General features: G+C 43.1%; 1 protein-coding gene across 10 annotated transcripts in view; it reads left to right on the forward strand.

The window, feature by feature from the left end:
- Positions 1–24,147, forward strand: part of PALM2AKAP2 (PALM2 and AKAP2 fusion) — a 311,697-nt gene that overhangs the window by 22,207 nt on the left and 265,343 nt on the right. Inside the window, exon 1 of one of the 10 annotated variants that reach the window (XM_054689097.1) lies at positions 11,912–11,984. The exons of the other annotated variants lie outside the window; for them this stretch is intronic. Within the exon in view, the coding sequence (XP_054545072.1) occupies positions 11,961–11,984 (24 nt within the window). The 5' untranslated portion in view covers positions 11,912–11,960. Of the gene's footprint in view, positions 1–11,911; positions 11,985–24,147 lie in introns of those variants that run through there. 10 annotated transcript variants of the gene reach the window in all.

A 24,147-nucleotide genomic window follows, 5' to 3' on the forward strand; every position in this document is an offset into this window, starting at 1 on the left:
ATGACTGTTGCCAGAACCACTTGGATTGTTTCCCCAAGAGGCTGAAGGATACAGCCAAGTTTCCTGCTTTACCCTGAGTGAAGCAGAAATCTTCACCTGCCTGAATGTTGTTGTTCTGTGTCACCTCCTCACTGGAGAAACTTCATTAGCACCTCCCGCAGTTTCTTTCATGCAACGGAGCGTGGCACCAAGGAAATGAGATAGTCAGCATGGTGTCGCTGCGGCTCACAAGTAGTATCATCTATTTTGATTATGTTTTAAAATTCAGTTTACATACGATTTCCGTTCAGTTAATTAACTCCAAGCCATAATATCAATCTGGATTCGATGACTCTGATGTCAATAGGTTCTTGTCCAAAATTATATGTACATGCCCAACAGAAGTCTATCTCTCTAATGTGGAAATCATAGAACTTGGTTGTCTTCCCCATAGTGTTCAACAGTCATTATTTATGCAGTGGTAATTAAATCAAGTCATTATCATCTGACTTTTTTTTGTAGTTGAAGCAATTTTTCAATTTCCTGCCTTTCTTGCATTACTTCCAGGACACATTTTCCTGGTTAGCTGACAAATCAGATGGCAAAGCAAAGGGAACTGGCAGTGTTCAAAATCCTGTGGATTTTGGGCCTCCTCTGGTAGCGCAGGCGGTTGAGCTCAGCTCTGTGAAGCTGTCCATGGCCTCTGCAGTGTTGGTTTGATCCCAGCGGCTGGCGAGAGTCCCGCATGGTGCGGCAGACCTCTCCTGTCTTGCCCGCTGCTCCCCTCAGCAGTGTATTTCTTCAGTCTCCCTCTTCTGTTCCCCACTCTGTCTCTGGTGAATCCTCTCACCCTCCTGCGCCTCTGGCCTGTACCCCAGTTCCTGTATAAATAAATAAATAAATAAATCTTTAAAAAAAAATCCTGTGGATTTTTACCCAGATCATAATTGGTTGATATTTTTCCTTTAGATTTTCCAGAACAAAGGATCTCAATAAATATTTTTAAATGTTAAATTATTTTAATGTCTTTTAAAAATGCCCTTAATCTCAACACCAAACATAATTGAGGGATTTATTCATGGATTTTGTGTAGTTGCGACTAATCTCCAGCTAACTTTTACTTTCATTTAACACTTTCATGAATATTTCTCACATTGTTATAAGCTTCTCATAAGTATAATTTTAACTGGTTATAATTTTAATTGGTTAATTAGGAGTATATTTGGCTTTCAGTTACAGAAAACCAGAGAAACAATGGTGTGAGGTTTTTGGTGTTTTTTTTTTTTTCCCATTTCATGGAAGAGTAAATTGGGGCAGTTGCAGAGGCTCTTGGGATAAGGTTCTGCTCACTGAGGGCACAGGCATGCTGGATGTTCTGCCCTTCTCAGGGACAGCCACGAGCCTTCCCAGAGGAGCAGGAAGAAGGGGACTAAGTTACATCATCACCCTAGTTCAAGATCTAGGAAGGTGAGTTTGATAACTTTCCAAATGCTGCAGTGGAGGAATGTGAGTTTCTAAGAATTAAGTTTTGGTCAGAATTAGAATTGCCATGTCAAAGAACAGTTAATTATTTTTTCCCTAAATTCCAGTTTGATCGCTAACCTGATAAGCAACAGGATTTAAAAGCCTGTGCTCCCATAACAGTCCTCTAATTTGTCTCTGTAAGCACAAAGGCACAAGTAGCCATGAAATCAGCATTAAAACCCAAACCAGTGGAGACCAATTTTGAGAAGGCAGCAGTCGACCAAAAGATAAGGAAAAATTCTTTGACATTTAGAGATGGTCCAGTTTGGAATGAACACCTTGCCAGGAGAGTGAGCAAGTTGTCCCCAGATGCAGAGACTGAATAGTTGGTGTGTGGTGGAAGAGGCAGTTTTTGCATCTGGTGAAGCAGACCAGGTAATCGCTGACATCTATCCATTTCCATGATTTTAAAATAAGGAAACATTGTTAGAATACTTCCCCAAGTTCTCAGGGCACCATCCATGCCGTGGAATCTTGCGCCAGTATTGTTTAAGTCAGATATATGATCTGAAATGTCTCTGGGCAGAGAGCTTGCATGGCACAGTAGAACTCACCTCTTAGGCTGCCTCCAGTGCCTTGGGAAAGCTCGGCCTGGGGTTTAAGGCCAGCCACATCCTGGGTTAGGCCTGGAAACTACATCAAAGATATACACCCTTTTCCATACTACCTGCTAGCATGACTCTATTATTTTTCCTGATGTAAGGTTTTCCCTTTTATGCCAACAAAATGTGCATGTTCCTCATGTAGAGTACAACAGGGACTCTGTGCTTGATATCACTCAATTATAAAACAAAGAGAAATACAAAACCATTGTCCCTTTGATTTATATGCAAAAATGCCCAGACCAAAACCAAAAGTTTCACTAATGAAAATCATTTTATGTGAACAATGTAAAACTGTCAAGTGTCATCAATAAACGAGTGAGTCCAACTTTTTATAATTTAGTCAACAAATATTTTTTCAACATCTTCTCTGGGGTAGACACATTGGTGGGTACCAAGAGTGTCACAGGAAATGTAACACAGTCTCTGCCCTCATGGAGATTTCATTGTAAAGGGATGGGACAATTTTAGAATGGACAGCGAATATCTATTGTATCATCCATGTTCATAGTATAGGAGCTTGGAAGTATAGGGGAGGACACTGCTACAAGGCAGCCTTTTAATAATGTGATATTTGAGCTGTGACACAAAACCAGTGAGTGGTTCTTTTGGATATCTGGGAGAACCACACTCTTGGCAGAAGGCACTGCAAGGGCTTTGGCTCTGAGTTGAGAGTACACTTGGTGTGTTCAGGAAGCAACAGGAAAGCCATTGTGGCAGGAGTGGGGTGGGTGAGAGTAACAGAGATGGCACCAGAGATGTGGTAGCCAGAGCCAGATTATCAGTCGTCTAGATACTGGAGCAGAAGTCATTTACTTCAGGTGAGCTGAAATCTGCTGGAAGTTTTAGAGCACAATATAACCTATTTTTAAAAATGGTTTATTTTATCTGCTATGATGAAATAACTTGGTGAGGGTCAGGTAAGTGTCGATGCTGGGAGGCCACTTGGGAGGATGTGGTAATTCAGGAGACAGATGAAACCAATGCACCAAGATAGTTCTAGAGAAAATGGTGAATGAAGTAGGTGTTGATGGTACAGAACAGGGCATTTCCTCATTGAGAAGTAGAATGCAAGAGAAAGAAAGAAGTCAAGGGCTCTCCAAGAACCTTGGGTCAAACCCTAGGTTAGAGTTTCACTTTAGTGAGATGGAGATGACTATGGGAAGGGAAAATGTGGAGGGAAAATATGCAGTCAATCTTAAAAATATTGGAAATGCGTATTTGATACCCAAGGGGAAATGTGGAGTAGGTGGTTGGGTGAATGAGTCTGGAGTTTAAAAAAGAGGTCAGGGGTAGTGTGTAAAGAGAGAAATGAAGATAGGAAGTGGATAAGAGGCAATGAAAGGGTGATGAGATCAAAAGAGTATAGAGTATTATGCATTATTTGTTTTTATAAACTAGATTCCTTTTTATAAACAGAATCATATTTCTAATACACAAGGGAAAGTGACTATGTTAAACATATAAATGTTTACATATGAAACTTCCTGTGTGCTAGTAATAAGTATCTACTGGTGTTGTGTAGTAGTAATAATTATCAACAAAAATGTTTATGTTGCATTTTCTTAAAGCAAGTCGAGGTATATCTGGATAAACCCCAGGGTAGCTGGCTGACTGGTAGGGATCTGGGTGGAAGCCACATGGGAACTAGGGGTCACTGGCCCACTTCCCAGGGCTGAATTTGAATACGCAGCTGGTGCTCATTGGCCGAGGGAGCGATAGTTTTGGTCACCGTAAAAGCACTAGTGATCAGTGGAACGTCTGGTCAGAGGGGCAGGGACTGCTGACAGGGAGAGGGCAGCTGCCCACCTAGAGCTAGCATCTGAACGATCAAGGAAAAAGAAGCTGATAAGAGTTGAGGACAGCCAGCAATGGGGAACTCCTGTCTCAGCCTGGAACAGGGTAAGAGGCCTGGTACTAGACAGAACCATGGAGGGGGAACAGCAGGGAAAACTGGTCATTCCTCCTGCCTTGTCAAGTCTGGATTTGGGGACCAGGATTGTTTACGGAATCTAATAGGCAGCAAAAGTCACTTAGACAAAAGGGAAGAACTTCACAACAACTTTTCCCACTGTGGTCTTCACTGACTCATGTATTGGGTAGCAGTGAGCCTGAGGGTGGGGGCGCTGATAGGTCCAGCTGCAGGATCTGGGAAAGGCAGGGCAGAGGAAGTGAGGAGGGTGGACGAGTAACAGCTGCTGTCTTCCTCTGCACAGATGGAAGCCCTAAATACCAGCACACCATTTATTTCATCTGTGGCAAAATCCATGTTTGTTTCATCCAAGGCCCATTGTCTGTATTTAACATAAAGCTGGACAGGGTGAGGGGAAACCACAGGTCCTCCTCTTGGCTTGCCAGCTCTGTTCTTGCCTAAGGCAGGTGCATGTGACCTGTTAGAGCTGAGAAGCAGATGACTGTACTGGGTGAGTCCTGTTTCTAATCCAGCAGCATCATGGCCTTGTCACAAGACCTTCCATGTTTGAGTCTCCTCATCCTCGATAAAGAAATGGCAATACTTCTCTCAGTAGCGTGGGATGCGAGATAAGGAAGTGCTTGGAAAAATGAGATATGAGATACAGCTGGAAGGATTTAGTGGTAGGTGAGGATCCAGGGACCCCGGCCTTGCAAAATGAAGTGAGGTCATCACAAATTAAGCAGACCGAATCAAATCTTTGATGGTTGAATGATTTATAAAAATGATTGCAGGTCTGTCCAAGTGAGCAGAGCTGCCCATAGTAGCTAAATACAATTTCTAGACCAGATCAAATAAAGGCAACTTAGAAAATGGTCATTTCTGTAAATCAAGTGGTAGACTATCAATGACCTCAACTTAACCAGAAGTTTCCCCACAGGAAGTGAAAGAAAATCCACCCTGTGGCTGCTGAGGCTTGATTTGTCAAGAACTAAGAAATCTGCACAGAATGCTGCAGTTGCCCATCTCTCATGTTTGCCATAATGAACTGGGGCCCATCTAATTCAGAAGCCAGTAAGATGTGTAAGTCACATCTGGAGAATAGATGGTCAGATGGCAACCCCAATTGCCAACAATCCACAACATCCTCTGTGGAGAAAAAGGAAATCTCCCGCATTGCTGGTGGGAGTGCAAACTGGTCCAACCACTATGGAGAGCTGTGTGGAGATTCCTCAGCCTACTAAAGGTAGAGCTTCCATATGATCCAGCAATTCCACTCCTCGGTATTTACCCAAAGGACACAGAAACATCAATTCCAAAGAACACCCGCACCCCTATGTTTATAGCAGCACTATTTACAATAGCTAAGCTTTGGAAACAACCCAATTACCCAAAAATAGATGACTGGATCAAGAAGATGTGTTACATATACACAATGGAATATTACTCAGCATTCAAAAAAGATAAATACATGCAATTTGCAGCAACATGGATGGCGCTGGAAGGGATCATGCTCAGCGAAATAAGCCAGAAAGAAAAAGAAAAATACCGGATGGTCTCACTCATAGCAGGAAACTAGAAAACCTAAATATGGACCAGGAAAAAGAATAACTATAAGAAAGAAAAAAATCAAAATCAATAAATAACTATGAATCAGAGAAACTCTTTGGGGGTGGGGGGAAGGAGGGGTTGGGGTCAAAATCAGGGTTGCAATTGTATGGGAATATAAAAATAATTTAAAAAAAATCCACAACATCCTCTAGTTGCGTTTTTCTTCTCTTAGCTGGTAAGTGCCTGGCTCATGGCGAGGGTGAGCATAGTTCATATGCAAATAAGCACACAGTGCACGCTGTATAACACCCGGTGCCTGCTTGGTTCCATGGCACTGCTGTGCTTTCTCACCTGTGTGCACATGGAGGTGTAAATGGACCTGTACTTAAATGGACAGTGTTGAGAGCCACCGAGGTTGAAGACCATAGATCTGCGGTGCATTTGCCTGAATGGTGGTAGGATTTTCTCCAGCAGAGTGTGGCATCCTACAAGAGCGTGGAGTCGGGAAATGAGGATGGGGGTTTACCCCTGATTTGGGATCTTGTCAGATAAAAGTTAAGGAGGCAGGGTAGTTGAGAATGTAAGAAAGCAGAGGTTGGAAATGAGTGTTCACCTGGTCTTAGTCAAAAAAGAGATGAAGGGAAGGATAGGAGAGCTATGATGGAAGAAAATAAAGACAGTTGGAGAGGAGAGGGCTTGAGAAGACTCAAAAGCAGGTGTGCTGAGGACAATCTAGTGAGAGAAAGAAGGAAGAGAGGCTGTGGTGGAGTCTGGACCTTTGTTCCTGAACATTTCGTATGAGGATGAGATCAGACCTTGGCAGGGGTGGTTCGGGAGATGGGTGATCACCATCGTCTGAGATGGGGTTGTCAAGGAACCGTGGGAATAAGCGTTGGATGAGTCGCACACACAAACACTGAGGTCACCCAGCATGATGGTGGGATTTGATATGGATTCTGTGAGCCAAGGAATGAAGTCATCAGTGGATATGAGGAAGTGACCACAAGGTCCTTTGGTGAGAGAGACTGGGAAGGATAAAACCAGGGAATAAGCATGACTATTTCCATGAGGGCAGAGAAGTCATGGTCTGGAAGCAACATTAAGGAGTAAAAATATTGCCAAACCCACTTCCTGATCCGGATGCAGTCCGGTTTAAGGGCTCATGTTCTTAAAACTGTTCTGCACTGTTCACTGAATCTGAAGCTAAACTTGCAACTGCCAGTTTTTTATTTTTTGCCTGGAGGTGATACCAGTGCTTTTCTAATAAAAAGAAACGGTGGGAGGTCATTCATTCTCAGCTTGATTCAACCAGATTTATTCTTCTCTACTGATTTTTCCAAGTTAGCTGGTACTCAAAGGAACAAATCTTAGGCCCACAATTTAACAGGAATAAAATGACACGAACCAAAAACTCTTTTAATGAATGCAAAATAGTCTTTTAAATCTCTAGCTCAAAATTTAGGTTACAGTGGACACTTAAAATATGAAAACATTGCATTTGGCACTTTTGTGGCTGTTTAGTTGACACTTCGGCACAGTTGCTGGACTTTTGGTCTGCTCTGAAGCTAATTTTGAACCAGGAATATTCTGTGCATATGTATGCTGGCCTGCTGCCTCTACTGCATGTCTGGTGTCTGAGCCCACCAGTTATACATCAATTATTAGCCCAGAGAAAAGTAAATACCTATGAACCACGAAGGTAGCAAGTTTAATCTAAAATCCCTCTCTCATTAAAGGGTTCATACTCTTTATCAGGTTTCTTTTTTCAATTTAAAAAACAAAAAAAAAACAAACACTAGGGTTAAAAAACAGATGATCCAGGTTTGTGGAAATTCACCCCCTTTATGCTCTCTGTTCATGGGTGTAGGTAAAAAAACGGAACCCAGGGGTGCTCAGCATTCCTCAGCACCAGCCTGGTGACAGTTGAGTTTCATTCTGTTTGGTGACTTGATGTACAGAGAAGAAGGTAGCACAGCTGCAGACCAGCTGTATTTCATTTGTGCTGGGAAACAGGGCCCTTTTGTCTGTCCCAAATACTCCTGACCCCCTCCCTCAATTTCATGGACTTTCATTGTTAGTGGAAATGTAGTTGCTGAAATATAGGTTCAGTCTGGCAGAGCCTGCCACTCACCAGGACTTCTGGAGACCTTGGGGTATTGAATTTAAGACAACAAATCTCATCTATGATAGTGGCAAGGTAATGAAGTCACTCAGTGGATTTCCCACGTGTTCATCTGTGACTTCATTCATAGAAATGGTTGATACCTGAACTACATTAAGCAATCCGCTCACTGTCTGAAAACATGAAAGGATGTAGTGCCCCCTAGTGGCAGCAATTTCTTAGCATGTGATGACCCCCACACCTTTTGTTTCTGGAATGGACTAGGGTATTAATGAACACACCAGTGACTGCATTTATTAAATGTGGGTAGCAGTAAAACAGAAAGGTATAAATGGGCCTTTCAGATATCTTAATTTGCTACACAGTCTTTTAGTGGTGAAGGTAATGGCCCTGAACATAGCTTCGGAACTACAGAAGCTGCACAGATTAATTATATGGAAACTAAAGTTTTCAGAACTAAACTTTTAATGAAAACAGAGGGATTGAAATTGGAAGGGGGCATATAAAAAAGCTTCTAGAAATGGCTGTCAAGTTATTTTTAACTGGATGGTGGTTATAAGGGTGTTTACCTCATAAGAACTCACTCATAAGCATTGATTTTATGGTGTTTTCTATATCTGTATTTAATAAGAAGGTTAAAAAATACAGAAATTTCTGAACAACCATGGAATATCCTATATTTATAGATCTTTTTCAAGAAAGCTTAAGTGCTATGACATGCCTGGTTTTGATACTTGCTTTTGTCATACTTTCAAATTAATGCTTAGGTACCAAACAACCCCTGCATTGATAGGCCTGGTAGCATCATTTAAACCTCATGAGTAATTTACTTCAATAAGTATATCATGCTTTTTAATAGACTGTGTATTTTTTTCCCTGTTGTGTATTGAATACGAGCTTTATATTCTGTGGTACATTTCCCCCTTCCAGCTCTTCACAGAATTCCAAATTCAGTCCTGCACTTGGGACATTCATTTGCCTTGGAATTTTGGTTGCAAATTCATTTTTGTGACAAGCGGGAGAAACTAAAAATTACTTAGGAAGCCATCCATCCATCCATTAGAAAAAGTCCCAAATTCAGAAAGATTGCATTTTGTTTTAAAACCATGAGGTGACCGGATACATTAGTAACACAGAATATTTGAATTTTCTTCCAATGGTGAGAATGCCTGCAGAGCATTTTATGGGAGAAATTATTTAAGAGTGATATACATGATGGTAAGTCACCATTGGATTGAAGTGTTAAACCTAACATTGCTTAATTCTAAGTTATTTAATTATAACTAAATTTCACCAAGACACAATGCAATTGAAACATTTATCTTGAAGGAAATGTCAAAAAGGTTTTCACATTCTTATTATCCAGACAAGAAATGAGAAAGAAAACAAAACAATGAAGTTGAAAGACCGTAATTGATTCCAGCAGTCTTCACCAAGTTTCCCTAATATCTCATTAGCTGTTCGTGGGGGAGGGAAGAGCAAAGACTCCTTTCTAGGTTCTCAGTTTAGGAAATGAGCTTTTGATCTGGCCAATCTGATCTTGAATCTCCATCACATCTTTTACCCTGACATGGATAGATCTATCCCCCACCCCACCATAGATGAACAGGATGCAATAACCACAAACATTCCACAGGCAGCTCCTGCTACATCCACCTTGGAACGCTGCCAGATTCCCAGTGGTTTGGACACACACACACTTAAATAAAGACTGAATTATGTGTGTGTGTATTATATATATTAAGCTGGGATTCTGGGAGTGGTGCTCTTTTTCTTCATAGCACTGCATTTGTGCAGATCAGCCACATTGACTTGGACTAAACTGTCCTTATTTGCTTGACATTGTGAGACCACCAACCACCAGCCACCAAAAAACTAACCTTTTAAAAGGCACTAAAATTGAAGAGAGGGCATGTGCATAAGGAAACATGGATTAGGTAGTTTATTTTAACATTTGCAATAAAAAATTGTAAATAATTCAAAAATAAAATAGGAAAATGGCTAAATATGATATGTTCATAGTATGGAATACTATGCAGCAGTTTTAGTAGTAAAGTAGACCTATTATGTACTGACTTAAAAAAAAATCTACATTTGTACACATACCTTATGTAACTACATAAAGAAGGGGCTAGGGATTTTAGAGAAGATGGTGAAAGGCGCTTTGGTATTGTTAGGACTTTTTAGATATCAAAATTGTTTTTATATATTATTATGTGTTCATATTATTATTATATTATTATGTTCATATATTGTTATTATGTGTTATAAAAATTTTTAATTTAGTCAAATTTAACCCCCTTTGGAAACTACTTTTTATTTTATACCGCCTGAGAGCAAACATACTGATACAGTTGAAGTTTCTATGGTAACCTGAATTTTTTATCTCTTTGGACCTTTTAATCTAAAAACTGTTTTAAAGGAGAACATATGGGGAACACCTTTTCGTGTGTCTGTGTGGGGTGTTCTTGGGATGGGGGATATCGTCTCAGTCCAATGTGTTGCTTTATTGTGATACTTTAGGGTTAATTTCAACCCTTCAAGACCTGCCCTTTATTAGCTCACCACCCCTTGGTAAGGAAGGTGAAATCAAATGCCTACTGTTTCCTGGGACTTTAAAATCAGATGCTGTCTCGATACATCTCACTCAAGATTTCACCAGCCCCAGTCGGTCACTGGGAGAGACTCACCAAAGATGCTGGCTATACTACTAGCTGCTCCTTTGTCCTTTGAGTTCTTGCTTGAGAATAGATCTATGTCCAAGACCTAGGGAACCTCAGTCTTTGGAGGAATCCATGTAGTGACTACAGAAAGTGGGGCGGCCTTTTCCTCTGAATAGCAGTTTGCACAACATACACCAGTGGCTTTCTAGACCTGGTTTTCATTACTGAAATATTCTATCCAGGGGCAGCCGTGGAAGCTGCCTGGACATTTCAATTATTGCAACAGGCTGGAACTCATTTACTTTCATTTGCAGCCCAAAGCTTTTCCCGGCTGGGTTCCCAATTACCCTAGCAAACTCTTAGATATAACAGCATCCTTATTTCTAAGAAGTTGGTCTATATCAGTCTCCTCAATTTCAAATCATTTTTAAAGTGCTCCCCTGTACTGCATCAGGCACAGATTCTTTTTCCAACTCCTAACAGTGGAAGTGACCACCTCGTTAGCACCGGATTGTTCCAGGCACAGACTAGATGCTGAATTATATTCCCCAAACAGCTGAATAAATGAACATTCATTTGACCTGGGAAAATGAATGGGCTTCCTCCCCACCACAGACACCTTGGAACTGCTCCTGGGATCTACCATATTTAGGAATTGCTCAGAAGTCACTGTGCCTCTATCTACCAATTATACATTCATTCATCAAATATTAAGAACCTACTCTGGGCCAGATACTGTGCTAGGGGATAGGGATATGATGGTGTGAAAGTCACAGACTTCACAATCTAGCAGAAAATATATTCTGGTGCAGATGGAGGGTGTTGTGTGACCCCCCCAACATATTGATAGTGATGTTTTCCCTGTTGCCCAAGACCTCTGACCCCACGTTATTGTCATCTTCTCCCTGGACAATCTTCCACAAAGGGGGAGCCTGTTCTCTTAGGTACTTTTGTAAAATGTTCTCCTTGTGTCAAAAAATTAAATGCCATCCAGCCCTCACACCCAAGCAGGAGCCCACCCAGCTAAGCATCCGCTTTCATGGAGTCTCTGAGCATAGCAAATACCCATTTCACTGCGGACCTGTTCCGCACCTTGAATGAAAGCAGTCCTGCTGGAAACATCTTCATTTCTCCCCTAAGCATTTTTTCAGTGCTGGCAGCGATCTTCCTGAGGCCGCAGGCAGTACTGTGACACAGGTGACCACGAATCTTTATTTCAATACGGTTGAGGAGAGTCAAAGTTTCAGAGTATGATGCTGCCGTCAATGAATATGAAGCTCAACCTTTCATTTTTGCCCTGGGTTCTTAGCTTCAACTCAGAAAATGTGTGACCCTGAATTGGCCAGTGTGGATTTTCGGCTTGCCTCTGGAGATGTCAGGAAGGTGATAAATGCGTGGGTGAGAAGGCGGACAGAGGAATAGATTCTGGAGTTGTTGGCTGCAGGTGTGGTTGAGAGCAGGACTAAACTCGTGCTGGTGAATACCCATACCCTCATTTTCAAAGGGACCTGGCAGAAGAAATTCATGGAAGAGGCTACTATGGATGCCCATTCAAACTGAATATGTGAATTCAGCTACATAAACAGTGAAAACAATAGAGCAGCTACATGGACCACCCTAACAGCGAGAAGGTCAGTGATTACCTTGCTATTAATGACACTGTGGATGAGTGTACAGGTCTGAAGAAGACTGAGGGACAACTGGAAAAACTGGGTGTGTGGACCAAAGCTGAGAATATGGGTCACATTGAAGTCAATGCCACTTGCCCAGCCTCAGGCTGGAAGAGAGCTACACTGTCAGCTCCCACCTGACCCGCCCAGGGGGAGAGGATCTCTTTAACAGTAACGAGGCTGATATGTCTGGCATATCAGGAGCCAGTGGTATTTTCATATCAAGAATTGTCCACCAGTCTTTCATGAAAGTGAATGAGGAGGGCACAGAAGGGCGGCCACCACGGAGCCACCTCCTTCTGCATTCTGATGCCAGGGGAGATCAGGCTGACCATCTCATCTTTTTCTTGATTTGTCACAATTCTTCAACTAATACACTGTTCTTAGAGGGATGTTCTTCTCCTAAGCGACTATAAATACAAGGCTGAGCTTAGAGTTTTATTATCTGGATTTATAACGGTGACAATTTTCATTTAACTTTTCCAACAAAAATACTATATAAAAACACAACAAAACAGAATTGTAAAAAACAATGCCTTGGATTTAATTGCTTATAACAGGCACAATGGGACCAAAGACCTTTTTTTTTTCAATGAGAAATACTTTTTCATAAGTTAATATTTATCCTTCTAGACCCACATGCCCCTCTTATTCATCTTCTGCCCATGCAGCTAATCAGATTTGAAGGGTAAAATAATACCAGGCTCATCATTGCATGTTACATGAGAAATGTATTAGTTAGAAGCCTGGGGTTCTAAGAAATAGAGACCAGATTGAACTAGTGCAAGGAAAAAGGGGTGGGTTGTTTTAAGGGTGCAGGAATGTCTAGCAGAATCAGAAACAAATATGTAACTGGGCCTAAGGAAAACATCAAAACTGGAGAACAGAAAGCCACTTAAATGCTTTCTCTGTCTTTCATCTCTTCAGCCATCTCTCCCTCTTTCCCTAAGACCCCCTCCCTGTACCCTCATGTCCCAACATCTCTTTCCTCACTTCTGCTTTTCTGGTGCATGTGGTTGATCAAATATGGCTGCTCCAGTGTTTCTAGGTTTATATGTTACAGGTCCAGGCACATCACAGAGACTCCCTTCAAATCAGGTGTTGCCAGAATCCAGGGTCATATTGTCCCAACATGACTCCTGGAGGTCACTCTTCTGAATGTCAGTAAGCGTCCAGAGAGGAGGAATCACATCTTGAGGACAGACATGCCCCCAAAGATTTCAAGTATGCCTGGGTCTGCAGATACACATGTAACAAATATACCCAAATACGGAATCCATGTGAGAGGTTGGAGTTTTGACTTGAGCTGCAGAATCTGCAGGGTTTGCGTTGAGATTCTGAAAGCAGCTGTGTCTGAGACACAACACATGATACTAGCCATGGATCCACTTTTAAAGAACTCTGAGATCTTGAGCAAGTCCTTAAACTCACTGAGCCTTATCTTCTTGTTTAAATTGAGAATCACAGGGCCTCCCTGGTGGTGCAGCAGTTGAGCGCTGGGTTGCGAAGCTGCCCACAGTCTCTGCAGCGCCGGTTCGATCCCCGACTGCTCCCCGGGAGAGCACATGGCTGCTCCCCGGGGGAGCACATGGCGTGCAGACCTCTCCTGCCGCCCGCTGCTCCCCTCAGCAGTGTACTTCGGTCCTTCTGCCTGCTCTGCTCCCTGATCTGGCTCTGGTGAATTCTCTTACCCTCCCGCACTTCTGACTGTAACCAATGCTTGTACAAATAAATAAATAAATCTTTAAAAAAATAATAATAATAAATAAATAACTTGAGAGCCACAGAGGCAACTTTTGGTTATGTGAAGGACCATATTGTCAGAGAAGGAACAGGTGTGTTACCTGTCTCATTCTACAGGTGAAACCAGTGAAAACAGTCAGTGGTAACAGTGGCTGAAGATCCCAAAGAACTTTCTCACAATCAGGTTGCTCCACCAGGGCCTGGAAACCTCATGGAGAGGTTACCCTTGTAACTGTTAGAGGTACAAGGGAAACTTAAAATGACCTATGGGGTAGAGCTACCAGTCCGTTCCCTAGGAGAACTGTTTGCATGTAAGTGTGGAGGGTGTGATATAGAAGTTTTGAGCACCATATGCAAATTAACATTTCTTATATTGTCTTAATAAAGAGGGTTATTTTGCTGTACTTTCTGTTCTTTCAAAGTCTTCAAAGCATTGTTTTTAGTGTTTGTGTCATGAGTTTTCAAGGTCACTAGTGTGAAGAAGAAAAAAGGGGGTGTCTAAGTGACATGTGCCTCTCTTAAAAATAATGCCAAGTGGGTCTCTTCACCCTAATTACTGTAATTTTTGGAATTCTTTCTCCCTTCCTTAACTTCTTTGTCCTTTCTCCTATTGCTAGACTTTCAGAGGTAGGGAAAGGACTAGGGGAGAGAGCATATTCCTGAAGTCTATCTTTAACCCTGAGTCCTACATGTGGATCTAGTAATAGGATGTCTCTTCTAGTTCTCTGGCTTGGCTTGCTATGCTGATAGCTCAACGGTCACTTCTCTATCGTCCTAATCTCTGCTATTGTCACTGCATATCTATTTGTCTCCGCATACCTGTTCTTATTAGTGCTGCTAATGCTGTCTTGTTTACGGAAGGAAAGAAAGTTTCGGTATAACTATAGGAGTATCCAGCTTCTGGAAGGGTTGTGCTCCAAGTAACTTGGTCTGTAAGTGTAGAGATGGTTACTCCCCATGCCAGTACATAGTCATCAGTTTAGCACATATTGTAGTCAAATGAGCACTTGTTTCCAAAGAACTTGGGATAAAAAAGAGACTTAAATACCTAGTAATGAAATAAAACAACTCAAATGTTGAATAAAAAAGCAGTGTTTTTTAATAAACAGTGCTTGAGGAAAAGCATGTTTAATTCAAGGCGGTAAAGGGAGCAGATGAGTCTCTCATGGAGATTCTTAAAGGAATTCTTGGCTTTCTTGAAAATTTAGAAGATAATGACACTGGCACTTTATTATGCTTAATTACACTGAAAAACACATATTTGATATGGTTATAACTACTGGTGACATTATTTGGATTTCTTTCTTTTTTTACTTTGAAAAAGGAGCAAGGAAAAGAAATTGCTCTGAACAAATTGGGTAAGAATTGAAAGAAAAAGGGGGAATGAGAAGAAAAGTAAAGAAGATATGAATATTTGTGAAAAAGATTGCCTGAAGGTGGGAATAGGGGATGGGGAATGGAGAATTGATGTTTCTGGCAGGACTTGATCTTGTTACTGGGGGTGATTGAAGCCGAGACCACGTCATTTTTCACATCATTCCTAAGTGGGTATAATTGAATCAACACATCATGATTGAGTTCTAGGGCAGCAATTCTCAAAATACAGTCCTCTCAATACTTGATCCTCCTGATTATGAACTGAGATAAGATTACAAGTTTTGGTGATGAACATATTGTAGTGTTGATGTTGATTTATAATGCTATACACCTGGAACCTATATAATATGATGTAAATTAAAAATAGTTTAAATATGAGTCCTTGTTTAGATGAATGATGAATGGTTCTATAAAATAGCAGTCATTATATGTGACTAAGAATTGCTAGACTAGCCCACTGAGTGAGTTATTAAGGGTCTTTCTGAAATCAAATTGGCATGCTACCACAGACTCTAATTAGGCCAAGGACTCTAATTAGTTTACTGAAAAGTCTAACTGCTATTCAGCAACAAAGCCCCCATAATGCAGCATGCATGTTGATCATTGGAGTTGCCAAATGGGAAAGACTTGGGATGATGAAAGTGGGCAGTTATCAAAGCAGCTAGAGTTATTGGTTGAATAAAGCAATTCTCAGTCCTGGCTGGCATCACCGTTGATTCCCACAATTGTCCATATAGTGTGTTTAAGAGTTATGAGCTGTTGGACTCCATGATGATCTGTTCAGTAAGGAGCCACACTCTCCCCAGCAGACTTTGCCTTCATCTCATTGACAGAAACTCATTATTTGTTGCCCTATTCCATTCAGGGGCAAAGGGAAACAAGACTGTGAAGATTCAGCCCTTGGAACCAGAACCATGGCTGACCCAGGAAAACCACACAACTATGTTTACAACACATTACATAATATACTACATGTATAAAAATTCCCTATGGTTAGTGAACTTGTGTAGATTCTCTTCTCTTCTTGGGATGCCCACCTCATTTTCCCATTGGTCCGGGGAATACAAATCCTGTTGTCTCATCATCCCAGAAAAGTCCAATGCCCGTCCTCCCCCAAGAAGCTAGACAGATGTGGTAGTGTATCTGTAACATTTAGTGCATTTATTGTTTCCTCACCTGCTTTTCTCTATTAGATAGTGAATGCCTTGAGGACTGCAAGAGTGATTTTTCTCTCTTGGTTTTCCCAGCAACCTAGAACAAAGAGCACAGCATGTAGTTGGTGCTTGTAATACATATAATTTAAAGAATCGTGGGACTGTCCCCGTCACTATAGACAGAGGTTAAAAACTGAGATCTTAATGATCTTTACCTGCAACAGAATTCTGGGATTAAAAAAAAAGTATGAAATTTTCCTTTGTAGCTCCCAGAAATCTTCTGTTTCATAATTTCCCAACTATCCTGCTGCTGTCTTTCTTTTCCCTATCAGGGCTACACATCCTCTGTTTCGATGAGCTCTGTCTTTGGAGTAGGAGGTGGGAGACATGTGAGTTAATTAGTTGAAGTCTCTACTGGCTTCTGTTCATGAATTTAGTGTTTGATCGTGAAGATCTGTTTTTCGTACTTCATAGCCCCTAAACACAAGCCAGCTTTCTTTATCTGGTGGTAAAACAAAGAAGTGATGACTTGGTTCCCAACAGAAAGAAGAAGTGTCTGTGTTGAATTCCACATGAGATGCTGTCATTGGATACTTTAGGAACACTTTAAGGGACTATTTTTTTTTTTTAATTTTTTTTAAGATTTTTTTTTTAAGATTTATTTATTTATTTATACAAGCACTGGGTACAGTCAGAAGCGCGGGAGGATGAGAGAATTCACCAGAGCCAGAGCGGGGAGCAGAGCAGCCAGAAGGACCGAAGAACACTGCTGAGGGGAGCAGCGGGCATCAGGAGAGGTCTGTGCGCCATGTGGGACCCTCCTCTGGTGGCCGGGGAGCAGCCGGGGATCGAACTGGCGCCACAGAGGCTGCGGGCAGCTTTGCAACCCAGCGCTCAACCGCTGCGCCACCGGGGAGGCCCTTTAAGGGACTATTAAGGGTAATTTTGATTGTGGGTGATTCCCCCCTTAAACACTGACTCAAAACTGAATATGACTTTGTTGGAGATACTAACTTCATTATCTAGATAGACTCCAGGGTTGGCAGACTTTGTGACTGCATTGTGTATGCGGATAGGGTCGACAAGGAGGACAGGGGAGGGCCTGGCCAGGTCAACAAACCAGGGCCATGTGTTAATGTTTGCATAAGGATGCACTTATAGGCCTAGGATTCTGATCGCGATCCAACTGCCAGTTTAGGTTGAGCAAAGCTTTTTCATGCCTACCTTTCTTAGAGTAAAATAGGAACTATTTAGGAAAGGGAAATAATCAGCTAAGTATTTGTTCCATTCACTGAAGAGAATGGAGTGTTTATTTAATTTTATCTAAAAAGTCCCAGCCAACAGTTCTAAGCCTAGATTGGAGTAATAGAATGGCCTTGGGGAGGGGGGAGAGTGAAGAAAATGCCTGTTGTTAGCGTCTGCTGCATGCTGTGTGCTGTATTTAATACTCACAACAATCCTAAGTGAAAAAACTTAACAACTTTCTCCGTTTACCATAGTGCAGCTGAAACTCAGGGATGACTGAAGGTCATGGTCATGCAGGGAACACTGACAAAGCCTAGCTTAGAATCCAGACCTGTCTCAATCCTAAATTTCCACTTTCCTTGCTGCAGACTCTTAAGATTGACCAAGGGTGAAGGTTGATGGGGACAGCTGGATGCTACTCCAGAATACATAGGACATCTGGTTTAGGGGTTCCATATCAGGAGAATAAGTGGATTGTGAGTCTTCGGGTTCCCAGCATCATAGAGAGAAAATTTGCTATTGTGGTTAGTTGCTGTTGAGTTGAAGGTGAGGTGCTCAGTGGGTTTCTAATGCAGTCTTTTCTTTCCCATTGATAACTATAAGCCCCATCACATTCCCCCCCCCCCATACACACACAGATGAGTGCTCGTGCATGCATGCACACATGTGCACACACACACGGAGCATGCGTTTTTCCTCTCGAAGGACTCCTGTTGCTTCCTCCCACCATAGCAATGTGTGCCACTCTGTGGCTAAACTTTACCTTATGTCAGGACGCTGACCAGTCAGAACTCTCCACACAGGCCAGAGAGTATGCCTTACTTATCTTTTTTTTTTTTTAATTTTTTTTAAAGAGGCATGTATTTTTATTTATGATTTATTTATTTGTTTGTTTGTTTTGTTTATACAAGCACTGGGTACAGTCAGAAGATTGGGAGGGTGAGAGAATTCACCAGAGCCAGAGCGGGGAGCAGAGCAGGCAGAAGGACCGAAGTACACTGCTGAGGGGAGCAGCGGGCGGCAGGAGAGGTCTGCGCGCCATGTGGGACCCTCCTCCGGTGGCCGGGGAGCAGCCGGGGATCGAACCGACGCCACAGAGGCCGCGGGCAGCTTCGCAACCCAGAGCTCAACCGCTGCGCCACCGGGGAGGCCCCATGCCTTACTCATCTTTAAACCCCTAGCCCAAGAATGACAAAATTGTTTGGGTGATTTTTGATAAGTAACATAGGCGTCCAGCTGATACCTTTATGCTATCTTCTGTCCTGTTGTGTGGGTACATAGTAAATGAAGCTGGAAAGCGTCTAAATCACAATGAAAGTATTTCTAGCAGAGCCAGTCCCCTGGGAGAGGCTTGGGAATCTCCTTTGTTGGCTCTTTAGACAATGGGCTCTTTGCTGTACTACCTCACAATTAGTGACAGAAGCAGTTAGAGAAACAGAATAAAGAAGTCTAAAATTATGCATGCCCTCTTCACTGTTTATAATTGATATGCCTGGTGTCCCCTGATAATCATTGGAAAATATTGAGCTTTTCCATGCTTAAAATAATTCATTTCTCCGATAAGCAGACTATTTAAGTCACTATATAACTCTATCTTTTCGATGACTAAATTCCTCTTGTTTTTGTCTCTGTAGAGAAAATGATCTAAAACATTCTTGTTTTGGGTGACTTGAGCTGTCAGTTAAATTTAAAAAACCAATTATTTTTGAGCAGTAGAGCTTTACAAATTCTAAAGTCACAGTCTGGAAGCCATCCAGGATGTAAATATTTCCTTTTGGGGTGAATACTGTCAGATTCTTTCTGTTTCGTTCCAGTTCTGGTGTCCCACCTCCCCTCACTTAGAGACAAGGGAAAGCCTCACTAATTGGCAAGGCTGAACAGGTGTAGCAGATTCAGTGCATAAAGAAGCGAGACCCTGATCCTCTCCAGGGGACAAATAAAGAGTGTGCTTGTGTGGGGCAGTATTGAATGCATGGAAAGTGCCAGAAATGCCCCAGGTTTAATTAAGGTTTGGCAAGTCTCACTACCTGAGTTCTCATCCAGGCTCAGTCACTTAGTATTTGTTGATTCACAACCTCAGAAATGCCCTAGGATGAAATTCAAAATTGACCCCATATAGACAAGCAGAGACCAGAGGGGCAGATGCCCCCAATTCATAGGTGGGCCCTTTGAGAACAAGGGAATGAACTTATATACAAGGCTCAGCTTGGGCAGCTGCAAGACAGGTAGATATCTATACCCACCTGCCAAAATTTAGAGTCACGTATGTAGTCCAGATGGTTTTGGTAACACATTACCTGCTCAAGGCTGTGTCCTTGATGTAGCTCTAGTATGGTAATGGGGGGCAGAAGGCTATTCCAAGGACAGGGGAGGGTGGAGGGAAGAAACCTCCATTGCCAGGTCAGGTCCCAGGTCAACCAGATGACCACTTTCAACACTAGTGTGTAAACATGGGTAAGCTACTGTGTCTAAGCCTCTATAAATGCTGGTAACCACGCCCACTTCATGAAGATGCCGTGTGAGGAGAAATGAGCTGTTTGTGTCAGTCTGTAGCATGGTGCTGGGTTCACACTAGGTGCTCACTTGATGTCAGTTATTAGCTCTTTGGAACTTCTTACTTCATTTTTCTAAGGCTACACTGTTCTTGCTTTCCTGCCAAACAGTAATCCGGGGCCAATTGTCATTTTCTTTCTTTTTTTTTTCAGTTGTCATTTTCAAAGGAAATGTTATTTGAAAGTTAAGGAAAATATACCTACAGATATAATTTCAAAGTAAATTTCCATGTCCCTAGTGAAAAAAAAAATTGTCTTAAGGCTTTCAAAGAACACCAATTTCTATCCAGAAAATTTCTCAGCAGTTGTGACAAAGAGCTCTTGCAAGACCCAAATTTCCTTTATCCCAGCAAAACCACTCCTCAGGCACAGATTACCTGGCATGCTTTTATTGAGGTTCTCAAGTGTAAGAGCTTGTTCAAATGCATACATCAGAGCCCCATCCCTAGAGAGGCGTTCAGGGTCTGGGAATGTGCATTTGTCAAATCCCAGGCAACAGTTGCTACAGACAGCCAGACAGCACTTTGAGATCTACTCCAGGCCAGGTGTTCCTTCATCCCTGCAGCACCTGTCTCTGCGGGACAGATGCCCTCTGCTCTTTCTCCTGCTAGAGCTGGGGCCCAGGTCATGCCTTCCTTCCACTAAAGATTAACTGACTCACCCTTCAAAACCAAGTTCCAACCATGGCCTGAGAACCTTCAGTGTGGTAGGCTCCAGGATTGGTCTGGTACTTACAAAGATGAATTCAGTGCTAACACAAAGCTCACAGTCTAACCGAGGTGCCCTTCAGAGAAAGGTGTCTTCATGTAATGAAGATGTTCACGAAGCATGAAAAGAGGGCTGACCCGGGCTAGTCTGGCCTCATAGGATCTGTCCAAAGGTCTCTGCATCTGATCTCTGGGGTCACCTAGTTTGAAGATCCCCTTGAGCATCAAGGAATGTTCCAGGCCTAACTCATTTGGGGATGATTAGTATATATGGCAGGCAGTATTCATCTGCGGAGAGATCCTACACATCCCAGGAAGTTAGCATCAATGCTCTGCCAACACTAAATGCCAACGCCCCCTCCTCCCAGTAACTGTGACAGTCGGGAAAATAAATGCCACCATGCCATTTTCAACACCCCAGGTGAGCTGATACTGCCCTAGGGTGGGGGCATCCACCTAGTCCTTCCTCACTTTATCTACAGCTCTGCTCCCTCCCTAAGTGACTAGCTCCCTCCTGGCTGTGCTGCAAACCTGCAGTTTGACAATGACACAATTTATAATTCAACTTACAGCATGGAATTTTATATACAAGTGAGTTAACATAATATCAACCAAGAGTCACTTTGTAGCAGGGAAAAACCAACTGGGATTTCAGAAGCACCTTAATCACTTTTTTTTCTATAAAAGAGAAGTTTTCTTTCTTTCCAGTGACATGTGGATGAACCTTAGTGGGGTTGCCTTAGTGAGTAAATCCAGTGATTTCTAATCAGCGTCTGTAAAATTGTACAGAATCTGAGGCTGACCTTTGTGGTGGGAGGTGCAGGGGTTCTTGGAGAGCAGAGGGGCCACCTGAGGCCTCAATTTGTAGGTGCCTCTCGGTGCTGCATGGGCTCCCCACACCGGGAAGTCAAGCAGAGGATCACTTTCTGCTTACTGAATGTTAACCAAATGCCATGTGCTGTGTTGATGCCAAGGAGAACCTCTTAAATCTTCAGCAACACCCACAGTTTTAGCATCTTACAGTGAGAGCCATTAAGACTTAGCCCCAGGCAACATGGCGGCGAGGAGACGCTGCGAGTAAGATCTCCCATTAAAAAAAGTTAATAGGGAGGAAAAGCGGCAGGTCCCAGTGAGAACTGGGACACGGAAGATAAACGGGTGACACCAGCAAACTACCCGAAGAAGAAAGTGACCATAAAAGAGGACTAGAAGGGAGGGAAGCGCAGAACCCTGCTCCCCTCCCCCGCCCACAGAGGCGGCACTCTCCGCCCGGCAGAGAGGAGGAAACAACAAACCAAAACGACCCACAGGAACAAACGACACAGCAAGCGGGACTGTGAGTGGAAAGGAACTATTGCAGCCACCACACCCCGTGAACGGGAGCTGAGGCGAACCCTGCAGGATCCGCCAGGGCGGTGAGCGAACCGGCTCCGGGCGCCATTAGAGAAGAACAAAGACCCCGGGAGACGCGCACACAGCCCGGGCTGCCGGTAAGCTGGCGCGGAAACGCGGCGCGCTCGGTGCACTTGAAAAGCAAGTGCAGACCTGGATCGCGGCTGCCCAGGTCCCCGCGCCTGCGACCTAGGCTTGCGGGGAGACGACCTAGGCTTGCAGGGAGACGACCTAGGCTTGCGGGGAGACTCGCGGAGGTCCTCACTGAGGTGAAGGTCCCTCCCTGAGTGAGCAGGAACCAGGCGCCCAGGCACGGGAGCTGTGCAAAAGGCGCCATTCCCGCGCCACTGAACTGGGCTACAGCCCGCGTCCTGGAACTGAGGGCTTTGAACTGAGACCTGGGGCACGAAAATTCGGGGCGTGGTTTCTCCACGACGGTGGGGCACAAGGCAGACACAGCACCCCAAAGCTGTTGAGGTGAACCCTACCATTCCCACTCTGTTCTCTGTCCCACGGGGTGGGGGGAGGCGAAAAACAGCCCCCCAAGGACAATAGGAGAGATCTCTGGCGCCACCTAGCGACCAGGAAAAAAAAAAGTCACTAACACCCTATAAAACAGGACATTTCTTAAGACTGCTTGAAAAGGACAGAAGGTTTCTGGAGGACCCAGTGGCCAGCCGGGAAGTTATTCCACGCCAGGCCCCTTCTGACCAGCAGTCTGAGCCCACAGAGGGAGCAGGCACCCACGTCCGGGGCAGACCGGGTGCGCAGAAGAGTGTGCCTGAAACCGGAGGCGCAGGGACTGCATCCCGCTTCGCCATTTGAGAACAGGGACATTTCTTCAGTAAAAACTGCCTAAAACCAGCAGAAAGCTCCCCCAGAAGACAGAGATGGCTCCTGGAAGAGCCAGAGGGGAGCGGAGAAGTTCACCCAAGATGTCAGTCAGTCCGAGCAACACAGTGTCCCAACGCATACGACAAATTAGAAAACAGACAGTAGGGAGTAGAAGAACCACACGCAACCTAAAAACTCCTCAGGAAAGAAGCACACCACAAAAAAGAAAACCACTCCCCAGATTGCAACGACAGCAACTTGGAAGAACTTCTGAGCCTTCCAGAAAGAGAATTTAAAATTGCCATGATTAAAAAAGTGATAGATCAGAAGAAGGAAATTGAGTCCCTAAAGAGGGAAGTAAGAGAAATGCGGGAGATCAAAGAATTAATGGAGGAACTAAAGAACTCTGGGAAAAGCAATGAAAGCAGAATAGATGAAATGGAAGAACGAATAAGTAATCTTGAAGACACAGAAATAAAAAGAACCAAAACAGAAAAGGAAAGAGAAGTACGAAGGAAAAAGAATGAAGAAAGACTTCGGGAACTATCTGACTCCATGAGGAAAGGAAATATAAGAGTTATAGGAATTCCAGAAGGAGAGGAGAGAGATGTAGGAACAGAGAAAATATTCATGGATATAATTGAAGAGAACTTCCCAAATGAGAAGAAGGAGCTGAAAATTGATATACAAGAAGCAAGAAGAACACCAAACTTCCACGACGAAAGGAAAAACACAGCAAGACACATAATAGTAAAGCTCCCAAGAATCCAGGACAAGGAAAAAATAATGAAGCTGACAAGAGGGAAGAAACAGATAACATTCAAAGGAAAACCAATCAGGCTGACATCAGACTTCTCTGAAGAAACACTACGGGCAAGGAGAGAGTGGAGGGACATAGTCAACAGACTCCAAGAAAACAGATGCCAACCAAGAATACTCTATCCCGCAAAGCTCTCTTTCCTCCATGAAGAAAGAATATGGACCTTCCCAGACAAAGAGAAACTCCGAGTTTCATTGCGACTAAACCCCCACTCCAAAAAATACTACAAGGAATCCTAAAGCCAGAACCTCAGAGGGACGAATAACAACGAAAGAAGACCAAAAAAAAAAAAAGTTATTA

The sequence above is a fragment of the Talpa occidentalis genome, unplaced genomic scaffold (genome assembly GCF_014898055.3).
Source record: "Talpa occidentalis isolate TD23 unplaced genomic scaffold, MPIMG_talOcc4v2.1 talOcc4.7, whole genome shotgun sequence".
Classification (NCBI taxonomy): Eukaryota; Metazoa; Chordata; class Mammalia; order Eulipotyphla; family Talpidae; genus Talpa; species Talpa occidentalis.